This window comes from Camelus bactrianus, chromosome 6 (assembly GCF_048773025.1).
Source record: "Camelus bactrianus isolate YW-2024 breed Bactrian camel chromosome 6, ASM4877302v1, whole genome shotgun sequence".
Taxonomy (NCBI): Eukaryota; Metazoa; Chordata; class Mammalia; order Artiodactyla; family Camelidae; genus Camelus; species Camelus bactrianus.
The window spans coordinates 9,637,878-9,653,330 of NC_133544.1; the positions used below are offsets into that span (position 1 = coordinate 9,637,878).

Sequence of the window (15,453 nt, forward strand, 5' to 3'; positions counted from 1 at the left end):
TCAGGGGTTTAGGAGACACAGCATTGCCTTTGGAGAGAGAGGTCTGGGTTCAGATTCAAGCTCTGTGTTCTTGAAAAAATTAACTAACCTCTCTGAGCATCTGTTTCCTTATACCCACTAAGGAAAACTCATTATCATTTCCCTCTTATTTAGAGGTCCTTCTGACTGCACCAAAGCGAAAGCCCATCTCAAGAAAGCTTTATTAGTTCCCCTATCAGGCTATGCAGATGCAGGTGCTAACCAGCCAAACTCCTAGTTACCCAGATGTTATCTCCACCTCGCTGACCACTGTCCTGCGTACAGCTTCTAAAAGCAACCATTAAGGGACTTGCCTGGGCCATCAGCCCTGCAGCGCTGGGGACAGAACAGATCAATCTGCAGTCTTGTGAGGTGTCACTGGAGCCAGGTGAGCCAGGATGGAAAGCAGCCTGGAGCCGAAGCAGGGAATTAGAAGGCCAGTGAGGAAGGGAGACACCGAGGCCGCTGGGCAAACGGCGAGTCATTTATCTTCCGAGTGCGTGCGCGCATGCGCGAGCGCGTGCTGCAAGGATTTGGAAGCCTTTTCCCTTCTGCCCCCGTGTTACACACCTGCCGAAGCTTTCCTCTTGATCTGGTCCACGCAGAGCAAACGAGCTGCAGTTCTGTCTGTCTGTCTCCTGAAGCCTGATTATGCCATAACTGGCTTTAGTTGTTTTTTCAGACGTTTAGCCCCTTGGGTCCCAGGACGTATTTGCTTTAGAAGCCCCTCCATCTGGCCGTCCGGGGTAACTTTTGGAAGCATTGTACTTCCTGCCTGGCAGGAGTTCCAGGAAGTGTTGTACTGTCTCCTCGGATTTTACCCTGGTCAGCACAGGTCTCTATGCAACAAATTATACAACAGATACCAGCTCCCGAGCTCTTCACAGGCACTGCCTCATTTAAGCCTCACAACACTCCTCACAGCCCAGCCTTTTGCTGTTTTACTGTTTAATGGAGCCCCGTTTTACAGATCAGGAAACTGAGGCAAGGAGCGTGTTCAGGGTCGCACGACTGGTGAAAGAGTTCACGGTATCCTGCTAGGCTTTGAGCTTGACCTGCTGGGAGCCCCTCAGGACTCAGGTCCTAGCTGAAGGTGGAGAACTCCTGAGTCACACTTCCTAGGGGGCCAGGATCCACCGCCCTAGAAACAATGCTGCCCACCGACAGCCTGAGTGCTACTGAGGTATTCATGGGCCAGAGGCTCAGTTTGGGCCGTTTTATGCGAAGACAAAGAAAGTTCAGAGAGGTTGGGTTACATTCCCAAGGTCCAGAGCTAGGAATCTGGAGGAATTGGGTGGGATTCGAGCCCAGAGTTGTCTGACAGAGGTGTTTGTTCACGCTCTTTCCAGTGCATTCTGTTGCCTTCCTTATAAAAATCCGTTTCTGAAATCCTGGCAGTTCTGAGAGCATCCCAGATGGACAAAAAGCTCTGTGATGTCTTTTATGGCACCTCTGAAGCCCCCATGAACGCTGTGCCCCGCAGCCTCCATGCTCAGTGTCCTTCTGGACGTCTAGCCAAGCAGACACTACTCCAGACCGTGGGAAGCAGCCCCTGCCTCCGGGCTGCCAGCTGCCAGCGGCCCCCCAGCGGCAGGACACCAGGGATGGGAAGGCGAGGCTGGCCTCTTGCTGAGACAAGAACCCAGGCCCAGCTTCACCCATCTGCACCCCTCACTTTGATGGCTTCAGGCCGCCATTCTCACCATAGCAGGTACTGCCCCAAAGGAATACTCTGGAAACTTGTTGGGGCACTTCTGATTTCCACAAGGATTTGCGGGGGAGCACTCTTGGCATTTAGTGAGTGAGGGCCAGAGATGCCAGACGTCCTGGAACATGCAGGCCTGTTCACCACAAGGAGCTGACACAGGTCCCACGTGACTCCAATGTCCCACTGCAAGTCTGTACTGGTGAAGACCCCATTCATAAATGATCTCAGCCTAGACTCTCACAGACCCATGGGAGTTTCATTTCATATAAAAACACTGTTTTTTTCCCCAAGGGTTTAATTTTCTGTGAAGACAAATCAGAGGAAGATTTATATTTTGTTTTTTTGGAACTTTACCGAGCACGAGTCACCATTGCAGAAAGCCAGATCACTGGTGGTAGTTCTGGCTGTGGTGTTGAATGGTCAGCACACCAGGTGTACAGCATACACAGTTCTCTAACTGGGCCCACGTCTGACAGCATCGCTGTGTCTCCTAGTGTAGTTATGCCAGAGCATTTACAGACTAAAAGAAACATTGTTTTCTTATAATTTATTTCCCCTCCATATTATAGTTAAAGCATTATTGTGGGTTTTTTAAAATTTTGTGGGTAGGTTCTATGAGCCACAAACTTCACCTCAGTAGTGAAGTTTGGGGGCACATAAAATATTTCTATTATTAAAGAGAGAGTCTAATAGGTCTGAGAATTTTTGTCTTAAAGGGTCTACATCAGCCTTGATTTGGGATATCGGAGGATTCCAGTCTCATGAGCCCATCAACCTCCTGAAGCAGTAAGTTGACCTTGAAACAGGCTCTGTATTGCTGGGGGTGATTTAGCAGTTTGTCTCTCCTATTGGACTGAAGGTTCCTTGGAAGGTGGGGGTGCAGGTCTTCATCGTCTCTGCCCCTCCCCCACACGGTGCCCGGCCTGTGCTGGGGACCCGGGAGGCCCCCGTGGGACCCACTCCTTCCTTCACACGCAGTGTCCAGCGTCTGCAGCAGCGGCATCCCATAAGAGGCTGGGTCTCACTGGGGTTCTCCCTGCAGTTGAGAGGAACTGCTGTCATAGTCAGGATTGCAGGAGCAGCTGGGGATTATGGGAAGCCTGTCTCTCCACCTTTTCCAGAAACACCACCATCTCTGAGCAGGTTGTTAATCAGTAACAGTCCCACGAGGGATCATCCTTTGGAACAGTAAATATTTGCTGCAGGCTGCAAACCCTAACCTTCTGTCTTTGCCCCGAATGAAGGGCCTTCTCAGGTTCCCGGGAGCCACTCACTGGTAAGAGGCAGTGGATTCACGGGAGGCGGTCACGGTGTCTGCACAGGGAGGGATGGAGAGAGAAGACGTTCTTGTCCTCTCGGGGCGGGTTCCAAGGTGGGGGGTGGGCAGCTGGGCAGCATGGAGCCCTCAGCTCTAGAACGCACAGGGCAGGGGTGGGTACGAGGCGTGTTGTGGACACAGGGGGCTCCCTCTGCAGGGAGGAGGCCAGAGGAAGAGGCTTCTAAGGCTTGAGGTTTCATGCCCACAACACTCACGGTGCAGACCACATGCAATGCCTTGGCTTTCTTTGCGAGGACCTGCCTTCCTGGGCAAGCAAGTCTCCTCTGTGCCCAGGTCTGGGCGCAGGGGTGCTGCTCCAGGTACATTCGGGGTGAGAAGGGTGGGCGAGCAGTTGATTTCGCACCACCTGGGTTCAGTGCAGGGCGCTGCATCTTTGTGTTGTCCTTAAACAAAATGAATGGCAATTATGATCAAGCCAAGATGAATTTATTTAGGATTAGCCAAGGAATTGCTGTCTGGGACAAACAAAGTCTGGCAGACCATAAGCAAGTCCAAAGAGACAAAGGAGAGGCTGGTTTTATCAGGTTCTGGGAGGAAGCTGGCGAGGGTTGTTTTGAACAGAAGTTCATTGGAGGAGAACGGGAGGTCAGAGTCGTGGCGGTTTCTTATTGAAAGCAAGTTGTGGGCAGTTTGCTGTTACTAAAGTGTGTAAATCTTCCTTCTTCTTGCTGATCATGTAAACTGAGATGAGTGGTGTAAGCCAGTAAGGTATGAAGCGTGGGAACCACAGGGTGACAAAGCATAACAAGATTGTTTATGGCTCAGAGGTCTTGGACAAATCTCCATCCCCGGCCGCTGGGTTTCCTGGTGGGTAAAATAGGGGTATTGTAGGGACCAGCACAAGGGATTATGACCCTCTGGGCTTTATAATCCTTTCTGATTGGTTTGATTCCCTATAAAGTCTCTTTATGGGGTACTGATTAATTCTGTAGAGAGGCTTTGAGGAATCGGCCTGGATTTTAATAGAAACACTAGGGATTCTGCCAATATCAGTTGCTGACTTTGCCCATAAAGCATAATGGCAATTGGTCAAATAGGGGCGAATGGTTAGAACCTTTGGCATCAGCTCTGGTGTTGTCGGAGACAGCTGCACATAAAGGATGTGGAAGAGGATTCATTTGATCCACTGAACTGGCTATTGTGGCATCACTGTCAAATTCCGAATTTATTTCTCCCCCTTTGGGAGGAAGAAACTCCTACATGATATTTTTCCAAGAAGTCTCAGCCCAAAAGATGGACTAATTTACAAAGTAGTGTTAAATACTGTGATATAACGACGTCATGAACCTGGCTGTGTTTGGAACATTCCAGGAGGTACTTACCCGGCATGTGCAATGCTGGAGGGACCTACCAAATGCAGACTTGTCATTTAGAATCGGACAGGATTTCCTAAAAACTGACAGAAAACAGTAGGCGTAGTTCCCTGAGTAAGATGGTGCCACTCAAGCTGTGAGAGGAGTGAGGCCCTGAATTGCACAGCATCATTTAGCAAAAGCAAAGAGCAGTGCAGAGTCCTACGCGTTGTTCTGCAGCAGGCACAGGCGAGGACACCACCCTGCGTCTGGGAGAAGAGGCCTGGGAACGTCACCCTGTCACCACATTTTGCTACTGGTGACCTGGCTAAGAATGAGGGGTCTCTGCTGACGGGAGCTCCTGCAGCCTCCCCTGCCCCACGCCCACTGCGCTGAGTGGTCCTGCCCCACCATGGCCCTCCTGGTGCATCTCAGTGACCCGTCCAGACAGCCTCGGTGATGAAGGCTTGGTGGTGTCAGCTGAACAGCAGGAGCTGAGTGTGGAGACAGCCAGGTGGCCCAGCCCAGCCCAGCAGGGTTTATTCAGATGGAAAGTGTGCAGGTGCCCGGGAGCCAGGCTCTGTGCCAGTGGATGTGAGGGAGGCCGGAGAGGGGGCAGTGGTGGGGACCGTGGGGTTTGGAGACCCACTGCCTGTGTTGGAAGTGGCTCCACTAGAATACGCACCCCTGGGGCGGCGAGAGTGAGGGTGCACTTCGCACGTCGCTGTGAGGATTCGATGAGGTCGTCCACGTGGAGCTTAGCCCAGGCTCGCGTGGTACAAACTGGCTCGTCATCCATTTCTATCCAGGGGAGCGCCAGGTAGGGGGAAGGAAGGACGTCCTGAAAGGAGCTATGTATCTGGGCCAGGGCTGGGGGCAGTGCTCTGGGAGAGGTGCAGGGTGATCCTGATCACAGAATGTGGCAAACTTAGCACTTTTCTCCTTTTCTTACCCAGATGGCCACCCAGACCCTCCCTCAAATCCCCAGCCAAACGCTTCCCTAGGTCCAGGTCCCCGCAGGCCAGTTTGGATTGGCTACTGTATCGCCCAACGATCCAGCCCAATGAATGAAGCAGACCAATAAGAGGCCTTCACAGGAAGGCCTCCTGACTCCGGCCCCGCTCCAACACCCATGGAGGGCCAGGACCCAGACCACGTCCCCTCCAATCCCCCACCTCCTGGCTGCCTGCTGCCCCTTCTGGGAGGAAGTGGGACACGTGGGGACAGCTGGGGGAGACCAGGAGCTGCCTGAGGAGCTGCCTGGCCCTGGATGGAAACTGGAGGGGGGTTTGCTCTGTTATATAATGCCTTCCACCTACGGTGAACAAATGGGTCCCCAACTTGCTCCAGGTCTCCCTGAGGCAGGGCTCAGCTGCATGAGCCCCGAGATAAGCCCAGACCTAACCCCCAGGGAGGAAGCGGGGTCAATGGAGGACTTGTACCAGGGCACAGAAAGGAGGCTTGTATCAGGCGTTAAAAACAATCTCTGCCCTCTTCTCTCCCAAGGGAGCCTCGCTGCTGAAAGGAAGTGCTCCCGTGGCCTCCACTGTTGCCCAGATGAAGGCGGTACTGAGCCTCCTGCTGCCCTGCCTCCTGGCCCAGGTGTGGCTGGTGCCCAGCTCCACCCCTGGTCCCCGCCTACTGGAGGCCCAGACGGGGCAGGAGACTCTGCCGACCCCCAGGGCCCAGAGGGAGAGCAGCGAGGGAGCGTGGGCTCCAGGGGAGGAGGAGGAGTACTCCCAGCTGACGGCTGGGGGTCAGAAGCTCTCCAGGGAGACCTCCAACCTGGGGTTCAGCCTGCTGCGCAAGATCGCCACCAGGCACGATGGCAACGTGGTCTTCTCCCCGCTCGGCCTGTCCCAGGCCATGGTGGCCTTGACCCTGGGGGCTGGGGACCAGAGCAGAGCCCAGCTGGAGAGCGGGCTCAGCCTGGGGGCCCCAAACCAGACCCAGGCCGCAGACCTGCCCGCCCTCTTTAAGCAGCTTCGAGAGAGCCTCTCCCGCAACCCGGAGCTGGGCCTGGCCCAGGGGAGTTTTGCCTTCATCCATGAGGACTTTGACGTCAAAGAGACCTTCCTCAATATCTCCAAGAGGTATTTCGATATAGAGTGTGTGACTCTGAATTTTCGCAATGTCTCCCAGGCCAAAGGGCTCCTGAATCATTACATTAACAAAGAGACTCGGGGGAAAATTCCCAAACTCTTTGATGACATTAATCCCGACACCAAATTAATTCTTGTGGATTACATCTTGCTCAAAGGTACTTTGATAACGTTCTGCTCTCCCAGACAGGTCTCTCCGTCTGCCTACCTTTCCTGTTGGGTCTGTGTCCGGCTGATGCCAAATGATTTCCTAGGAACATGTTCTCAAGTTTCACAAGCAGATTGAGACATGCACGGACTGTGTAGAATGTAGTAAGAGGCTCAGTGCCAGATGACGTTCGGATTTGATGCCCCTGCCCTAGGGCCCCACATGCCTGCAGGGTTCACGGTTTTCCAAGCACCTCCACACAGCTCTCCTCTGACATCCTGACACAGGGAACCTTCTGGGTCATTAAAAAAAAAAAAAAAAGGCATATCATTGGAGAGATTTAAGATCTTTACTCTTTCACTCTCTACTTTTGTGACCTGGGGCAAATGACAAGGTCCCTTGTCCTTGATTCTCCATACGGGAAACTAAGGACAGTCCCATACTGTATAGATGGGAATGAGGCTCAGAGAGGAGAGCTGGTTCAAGGTCATGTAATAAACAGCAGACTCCAGACTCAGAGGGGCTGGGCACACTCTTCCTGGGTCCTTTCGTTCCTGCCTTTCCCACAGAGCACTGGACTTGGCAGCCACCACTGTAACAGGAAGCTGACACCAAGGGACTTGCAGAGTCCGAGAGGAGTCCATGCTTCCAGTTGACTGGGCCAGACAGACGTCCTGTAGAAGCATGTGCCGCAGGCTGGTGGCCACCTCTGCACGGTGTGGCTATTTGTCAGCAGGGCCCCCTCCCCTCAGGGCCACTTTACGCAGAGGATGGGTGGGACTGTCATCGTTTCTGCCACGGTGGACTCTGCACGTGGTGCACACTAGACAGAGTGGCAGTCGGAGGGCCCCACACGGGGACAGGGCCAGAGAAAGACCCAAAGTCTTCTCTAGGCGGGAGCGAACCAACAACAAGGGAGCGAGTGTAGCAGGAAGTGGGTCCTCACTACACCAACTCGAACGAGTGACTTCGGCTCCGAGTTTTGTTCAGTGAAGGAATGGAGGTCATTAGGGGCATCTTGCTTTTGTGTGTGACTCCCACAGGGCTGGAGGGCAGAGCCGGGTTCTGACAGCTGGGAAAGCAGCCTGGGAGTGGCTGATCTTCTGGGAATCTCTTTTGGTTGCCTGAGCTGTGGTCAAAACAAACCCGATAAGGATGCCTTTCCCAGCCGGGCAGAGAACCCTGGCCCTTTCTTCCTTTAACGAGGATGATGCTTTCAGGGAGGGTGGTTTCTGCCATGAGCTCTGTTCTTCCCTGTTCAGGGAAATGGCTGACCCCTTTTGACCCTGTTCTCACCGAGATGGAAACTTTCTACCTGGACAAGTACAAGGTCATCAAGGTGCCCATGATGTACAGGGCTGGCAAGTTTGCCTCCACTTTTGATAAGGATTTTCGCTGCCACATCCTCAAACTGCCCTACCGAGGAAATGCCACCATGCTGGTGGTCCTCATGGAGAGGATGGGTGACCACCTCGCCCTTGAAGACTACCTGACCACGGACCTGGTGGACACGTGGCTCAGAAAGATGAAAACCAGGTACCACTCCCCCCTCCACCAGTGAGTGCTCACTACTTCATTCTGTGCCCGTCCCAGCCAGAGAGCTGCGGGCTCCCCGACAGCTGGGGCTGCATCTGGCCTGTTTTCTGCTCTACCAGCATCTGTCACAGCGCCTGGCATGCTCTCCCAGCCTTTACCAGGGTTCTCCTAGGTGCCAGGCACTGTGATGCATGCGCGATGCCAACCCTAAGGCCTCGCCAAGAAGGTGGCCGTAAGCAAACACCTGAAGATGAAGGAGGGCTGTGTGGACATCCCGGGGAAGGGAGAGTTCCAGGCAGAAGAAGCATGGCAGTTCTGGAAGGGGCACGTGCTTGGTAGGTTCGAGGAACAGTGAGGCAGCCAGTGAAGCTGTGGTGGCTGGAGTTGAGGTCACAGAGGAACCAGGGGCCCGGTCATCCAGGATTGTATGGCACTGGCCCCGAAAAATACTTGGGCTTGGTGGGAGGGTATAGCTCAGTGGCAGCGTGAATGTTTAGCATGCAGGAGGCTCCGGGTTCAATCCCGGGCACCTCCATTAAAATAAATAAGCAAATAAGTAAATATCCTAATTACCTCCCCCACTAAAATTTAAAACATAAATGAAATAAATTAAAATAAAAGACTTGGGCTGTTCCCGAGGGAGATGGGAAGCCAAGCAGAGGGGTAACATAGTCTGTGCTGAGACGACACGAGGGGATGAGGAGGGGCAAGGGGACCAGTCAGGATGCTGCTGCTCGGCTGGTGGTGGCAGGGAGGAACAACAGTGGGACCCTGATCTGTTAGGAAGCTGGAGGTGACAGGATTGGCTCATGGACTCGATGTGGGTGACAGAGAGAGAAAGAGGAGAGTCAAAGATGAAGGCAGTTTTTGGCCTCAGCAACTGGAAAGAAGGCCCTGCTGTTTCTTGAAATGGGGGAGACCGTGGGGGGAACGGGCCTGGGGGTCAGTTTGAAAGTCTGGATCAGAAATACCTATTAGACAACTGGGTGGAGACGTCAGGAAGGCAGCTGGATCTGGCGTGCAGGGCGAGGTGCAGGCTGAGGAGACAGCAGCACATAAGTGGAACCATGAAATGGGACGAGATGACCTGGGGAGGGGCCGTGCACAGACAGCAGGGCTGGAAGCACAGAGCAGGTGCTCAAACGTTTGTTGAATAAATTAATCCACCTATTGGGGTACAAGGAAGTTAGTGGCAGGAAGGGTTCCATGGCGATGCCTCCTGAATCCTGTCACTCCAGGATTTGGCACAGCGATGAGTCCAGCTGAAGGTCCCCAGTGTTCATTTTATCTTCACTCTTCTTTTTCTTCAAATCCTTAGTGCCTAGCAAAGGACTCAAACATAAGCCCTCAACAAATGTTTGGGTGAATAAATTTATAAATCGACGTTCAAGACATTCCATGTCCTCAGCTATATTCCAGTCCCACAGCCCAGCCCAACTCTGCAAGAGAAAGGAGGAGAGAAAAGGGAGCCAAAGGAAATTAATATTCATTAAGCCCCGCTCTACGCCAGGCGCTGCTCTGGGAACTTACCGTGTATTCCTCCACTTAAATCTCTGAAGGACCTGGTGAGACTGACATTGGCATTTTGGCTACACCTCACGGATAAAGACACCTGGGACTTCTTTAAGACTAGGACTAATGAGTAGTTCTCATCCTTTTTACTTTTAAGCCACAGAACTCATCTTTCTAAACGAAGATGAGAACTCCAATGTATAATATCAGAGTGAATATTAGAATTTCTCTGGCTATAGATAGGTAGGGTGTTGAAAATTTCCTTCGCTCCCCTCCCCCGTCCATCCCCAGACTTCCACAGTTCTCCCGGAATCCTGGGGGTCTGCAGAACCTGGGGGTTGAAAACAGCCATCGTCCAAGAGTCTGAAGGATTGATGGCAGCGGCTGATTGGTTGGTTTGGGTTGTTTTTAAGACACAGGGAAATGGACACAAAGTATGGCATAAAGAGAATGTGAGTCAGCCGCTGGGATATAAAACTGGTTCAGTGAAGCTGCAGGGACACATGTGTGATCAGTCAGAGCTGTCTTCTCTGAGCTAGACTGTCACAAAAGAATGGAACGAGCTATAGTCAGGCGAGGGAGACCTGTCAATGGGCATCATCTTGGAGGGAGTAAAAAGAAAGTGTGACTGTCTTAGTGTTCCGAATCTCTGGCTTTTGTCTACATTTCACCGTTATGTGTACTTGTACCACAGAAGAATGGAAGTTTTCCTTCCCAAGTTCAAGTTAGATCAGAAGTATGAGATGCATGAACTGCTGAAGCAGATGGGAATCAGCAGAGTCTTCTCACCCTGGGCTGATCTGAGCGGACTCTCAGTTACCGCGAGAAATCTTAAAGTATCCAAGGTAAGTCGGGATCTCTCATTAGGGCCCCAAACCAACAAATGTTTTTACAAACCATTTAACATTGATAAAAAGGCCAGGTTGTAGCATAAAATCAGATTTAAATTCCAAAAAACTTAAAATAGCACCCAAATTGGATGTTTTAAGAATTTTGCACCACTTTATTAAAACATCTGTTTAATTAATTAAATTTCTCTTATGTAAAGCTCTCTCTTCTCTCCCAATGCTCAAGGGAAAATTTACCCCTAAATGGAATTAGTTCACAAATTTAAAAATTCCACGAAATTGTACCACTTTCAAGACGAAAGAAACCCCCAAAGGGCATCGGGCTAACTTCCCACCCCTTGCAGAAATCTGCTCTATGATGTCTCTACAAAGTCGCCCTCCGTTTTCTTTTTTTTAACGTTTCCAGTGACAGGGAAATCACCACTTATTTGAAAAGTAGCTCAATCCACAAATGGCTAAAATCGTTTGAGTTTTTTCATATACATACATATTTTTTACTTATAACTCCTCCGACTCATCCACTTTGTCCCTAGTTCTGCCTCTAAAACTGTAAACACATGAATTTCGGCTGCAAACACATAAAAATTGAAGTGTGTTGTGGGGTTACAGGTTACACTGTAAATTATTAAATGTGCTCCCTCTGTTTACTCTGGGAAGTAAGTTTTCACTCCAGGAACTCAGAGAATGTCCAAGTGTTACTACACTGTTTTCATTACCTCCTCTTATAATAATTACACAGGCCCATCACTCACATCACATGAGGTTCCTGGACAAAAGGGCCTCCTGGAGATGACAGGCAGTGTAAATACAGGCAACCAGAGTGCAGGAAGACTTCAGGGACCCTGGGGCTTGTCCCCGGGACCACCTCAGAGCAGCACCATGTGCTGGGAAGCTGCTTGCAGAGGACTAACCACACACCCTTGCCCCGACCTTGCCTGCCAGAAGGAAGGTCAAAGTTCTCAGGAGTTCCAGGCAGCTTGAAAATCTTCTAGGAGGAACACCAGCTCAGCTCAAGAATCAGCAGCACAAAGCACATGCTCAAAAAGTATTTGTTGATTTGATGCATTTGTGCACGAATTGGCCAGCCAGAGTCTCTGGGTCCCTGCCCAGACTGTATTTCCCACGTGGATTCCTTGTGTCTCCTGGTATTTTGGGGGTTTCTACAGCAGTTGCCAGATGCAACCTCAGACCGTTCCTCTGAGCACAGATGACCCTGGTATCACTAAATCCCAAGAGCATGGCCCTGTGGGTAGGACCGTAACAAAAAATGTCCAGGCGCCCAATTAATTCCCTCGCCTCCACTGGCACACACAGGGTCTTCCACGTTATTGCCTTTTCTAGGTTTTACAAAGAGCGACGATTGAGGTGGATGAAGAAGGGACGGAGGCAGTGGCGGGGACCCTGGCAGAAATCACTGCCTATTCCATGCCTCCCATCATCAAGGTGGACCGGCCATTTCACTTCATGATCTACGAAGAAACCTCCAGAATGCTGTTATTTCTGGGCAGGGTGGTGAATCCAACTCTGCTGTGACTTATGACATGAGTGAAGACTCAGAGCTACAGCCACTGCAGAACCTGAGGTGTGTGAAGCTACATGGGACTTCGGCATTGGGGGCCCCCCTTGTCCCCCAATGCTAGTGTGAGCCGTTCTTAGATAAATCTGAGCATTACACTCAAAATTATTTTACAGAGATGTGTGTACTGTCTGTCTGGTATTTTAAGCCTGTTTCTAAGAGTCTTTGTTACTGACTAAAGACTATCCTGCTAGAGTATCTTTACTTTTCTCTGTTACTGATGTGTCTGGACTTAAAGATACATTGGATGAGAGCTCTATTTCAAGACGAAGTCTTTGGGAGGAAGACAAGTACACATTCTCCATGAGCTTCACTCTCTACTTCCCCCGGTGCAAAATTAGTGCTTTATTTTCACCTATTATAGAATCATTCCTTGCTAAAATTAGAGGAGAATAGCGGTGGTCAGTCCTGATCACAGCATCTGCCATGAGGTGGCCTCGTTTACTCCATGGAGCCATTAACTGAGGCACAGATCATCCAGTTCAGTATCTTCGTTTTACAAAGGAAGGAAATCAAAACCAGAGACAGAGCCACAGTATAGCCTTCATGGGCTCCTTCCTCTGTTAAAACATGTGCGTGTGTGTGTGTATGTATAATGAAAATTATATTTTGACTGTATTGGTATATAAAGATGAACATATTCTGGATTATGTCTGTCTTCTTACCAATTCAGTCAAAATGTGGAACAAACTTACTTGAAGTAAAATATCTTCTTGAGCCCCTAAAAGTAGCACCGTGCCTACAGCATCTAATGGATAAATCAAACAGGGCATCTCAGAGGAAGGAAAAGGTCACCTCGTGTGGCAGTGGCAGAGCCAGAGGCCTGCCTCTCCCAGCTCCAGGCCCCAAGCCCATTTCACCCTCCCTTCCTTCCATCTAGAACATCTGATGGGGTCCAGTTCAACCGGCAGCCAGTACTCCACTCTCACTTACCCTCTGTGGTTGAATAGTATCAGCGTGGACTTTGTCCCAGGGTTAAAAGAAAAACCGAAACTTAGTCATTTTCTGTTACAGAGAAAAGAAAATGGTTCAGGAGTAAATTCAGAGAACTGTGAATCTTGGAATATCAACTAGGTTGAGTAAATGCCTAACTGGATTTCTGTCTGTTTGCTACCCAATATTTAAATATGCCTAAAATTAATTTTTGATTAGTTATCTTATTAAAATCAATCAGAATCATGTAACTAGTACTTAATGTGAATAGGTAATAATATTAACTAACAGTCTAAAGACTGCTAGAGACTGACTTTTCATCATTCTAATTCTAAACCTGGACATTCATTCATTCCTGTATTCCTTCTAAATGTGCGAGCCGACTGACACTTGGTAAGGGCCAGGCAACTCCAGGGCCTAGAAAGAGAAACAAAAGTAGAGGACTAACTTCAGTTGACATTCTTAAGTGACTTGTTAGTGTTTAATCAATCAGGTTCATTTGTGGGAAAATAGTAGAAAGAGAAATAAAAGAGGGTTCGCATTACCCATTTTTAAGAGATGAAATCTAGAAAAGAAAGCCCATGAGAACATAATACCCTCTGAAATAAATATGGCCAAACCCAGTTATAAAAAGGTCCACTATTATCGAAGGATTCATAGATCATACAGATCAAACACTATATGCACAAAACAAAAAGGGCGTAACAGTGACAATGAACACATGACTCTTTAAGGCAGAAATGACCCTATTCTCAATTAAAAAATTAACATTTCCCCACATATACTTGAAGAAGCTCCAAGGACACTAGGTTTTAGATTTTCCAAGTACATATTATGGTGAAAAAGTGCAGACCAATGAAAAATGTAATTCCTCTTACCAAAAAAATTCAAGGTTTCAAACCTGGGCAGGGAAAAACTCTGAAGACTGTTAACAATGCTTCAACTATATTTAAATATCAGGTTTAAAAACTGTTCCTACACAGACAGACAGACAGACACACACCCTCTCACACACATGCTATAACAACTGAGAACAGGTTACTGGATTAATCTAATTCATTTTCTCTTCACTGTAAAACCCCTACTCAAGCTCATTTCAATTCAAATATTTCACATGTGCCCAGGAACTGCAGTCTGGACCCCGTCTTCCACAATAAGGTGTCTAAGCTAAAGAAATCAAATAATGGAAATGATTTTTAAATGTGTATGAATGAGGTTATGGAAGAAAAGCTCTAGAAGCTTTTATTAAGGAAAATCCTTTTTTAGCCTTCTCCATTTCTGCCTGTTCTACGGCCTGATTTTTTTTTTTTTTTTTTTTTTTTTTTTTTTTTGCTTATGATGCTAACTAGTGAAATTCTAGAACCGCTCTTTAAACAGATGGAGATGTCCCTATTTCCCCGCAGCTACAGATGGAGGGAGATGTTTCTTTGTTGGACAGCTGGTTTAAAGGAACTATTTGATAGGTTGTCAAACTGAGAACTTTTACAAGAGTGTCAGTCTTGCTTGCGGTGTAAACAGGTATGTGCAGATATTCATAATTGTCACTTCTGTGCTCTAGGCTGGAAATTGACACAACATTGTAAACTGACTATAACGCAATTTAAAAATTTTTTTACAATAATAATAACTGTCACCAATTTGTTTTTCACTGTTTTTATACGTCTGTCCTTGGAAGTAAAATTTTAACAAATATTTCAACAATTTTAGAAATTATCATGTTCTATAGGAAAAAAATAAAACTTCTGGACATAACTTTGACTGTCTTAACCGATGATTTAGTGCCTAGGAATAAGACTGCAGCTGACTTCTGCAGCTTCCTGAACTTTATAAGCAGTAGTGACTTTTCTCCATCAAATCGCTTTCCTCTTCTCCCGCATGCATGACAGGAAATAAGAGTCCCTAACTCTGCTTAATTTATACTATTAAACAAATAAACCGAAATTCTCTATTTTATTTAAAGTAACACGGTCAATGCTGACTAAGAATCAAAGTGCTGGAAAACCTGATGCCACTCTGAGGTCCATCATGCACACAAACAGTCTCTCCTAGGTCGTAATGTATTCAGTTTCACGCTGATGATGCTAGTAGGAGACAGCATTACACCAGTTCAGTGAAATCCACAGAGAATGTATGAACTAACCAATACTGTCAAGCTTCTCATACCTACCAATCTTTAACTACTGACAAAATAAATGGTTGAGCAATTCCATTTACCTGACTGTCCTTACGTGAAAGATATTAAGAATCACTAAAAATAGCCATATGCAAGGAAAGCATGAAACAGCATGAAAGTCTCACGCTGAGTAGCTGTCCCGTTACAGGGTAATTTATAGCTGACTTCCGTGTGCTTTTCTTGTTCATTATTTTAAAAATGAACTGCCTTTGATTATAAAATAAAAACTGCAGGAAAGTATTTAAAACTTTTTTCACAAACACAGGTG

The 15,453-nt window shown here is 48.5% G+C and overlaps 1 protein-coding gene and 1 long non-coding RNA gene across 6 annotated transcripts in view; one reads left to right on the plus strand and one right to left on the minus strand.

The window, feature by feature from the left end:
* Positions 1-825, minus strand: part of LOC141577876 (uncharacterized) — a 62,927-nt gene extending 62,102 nt beyond the window's left edge. For 4 of the 5 annotated variants that reach the window (XR_012507407.1, XR_012507408.1, XR_012507404.1 and 1 more), the window contains exon 1: positions 333-825. This is a non-coding gene — a long non-coding RNA (uncharacterized LOC141577876). The remainder of the gene's footprint in view (positions 1-332) is intronic. The other variant, XR_012507405.1, reaches the window with a different exon arrangement.
* A 2,021-nt stretch (positions 826-2,846) lies between these two features.
* SERPINA10 (serpin family A member 10) lies at positions 2,847-12,277 on the plus strand. Its single transcript, XM_010968735.3, has 5 exons — positions 2,847-3,002; positions 5,864-6,617; positions 7,870-8,143; positions 10,350-10,500; positions 11,845-12,277. Exons 2-5 carry the CDS (start codon positions 5,915-5,917, stop codon positions 12,034-12,036), a joined length of 1,320 nt encoding a protein of 439 aa, XP_010967037.2. The 5' UTR covers positions 2,847-3,002; positions 5,864-5,914; the 3' UTR covers positions 12,037-12,277.
* Positions 12,278-15,453: the final 3,176 nt, after the last annotated feature.

What these genes read in the sequence shown, in the direction of transcription:
- SERPINA10 (XM_010968735.3), top strand. Translation starts at nt 5,915, where the DNA reads ATGAAGGCGGTACTGAGCCTCCTGCTGCCCTGCCTCCTGGCCCAGGTG. An exon ending in GGATTACATCTTGCTCAAAG is followed by an intron (nt 6,618 to 7,869) that starts GTACTTTGATAA and finishes TTCCCTGTTCAG; the next exon opens with GGAAATGGCTGACCCCTTTT. An exon ending in GAAATCTTAAAGTATCCAAG is followed by an intron (nt 10,501 to 11,844) that starts GTAAGTCGGGAT and finishes TGCCTTTTCTAG; the next exon opens with GTTTTACAAAGAGCGACGAT.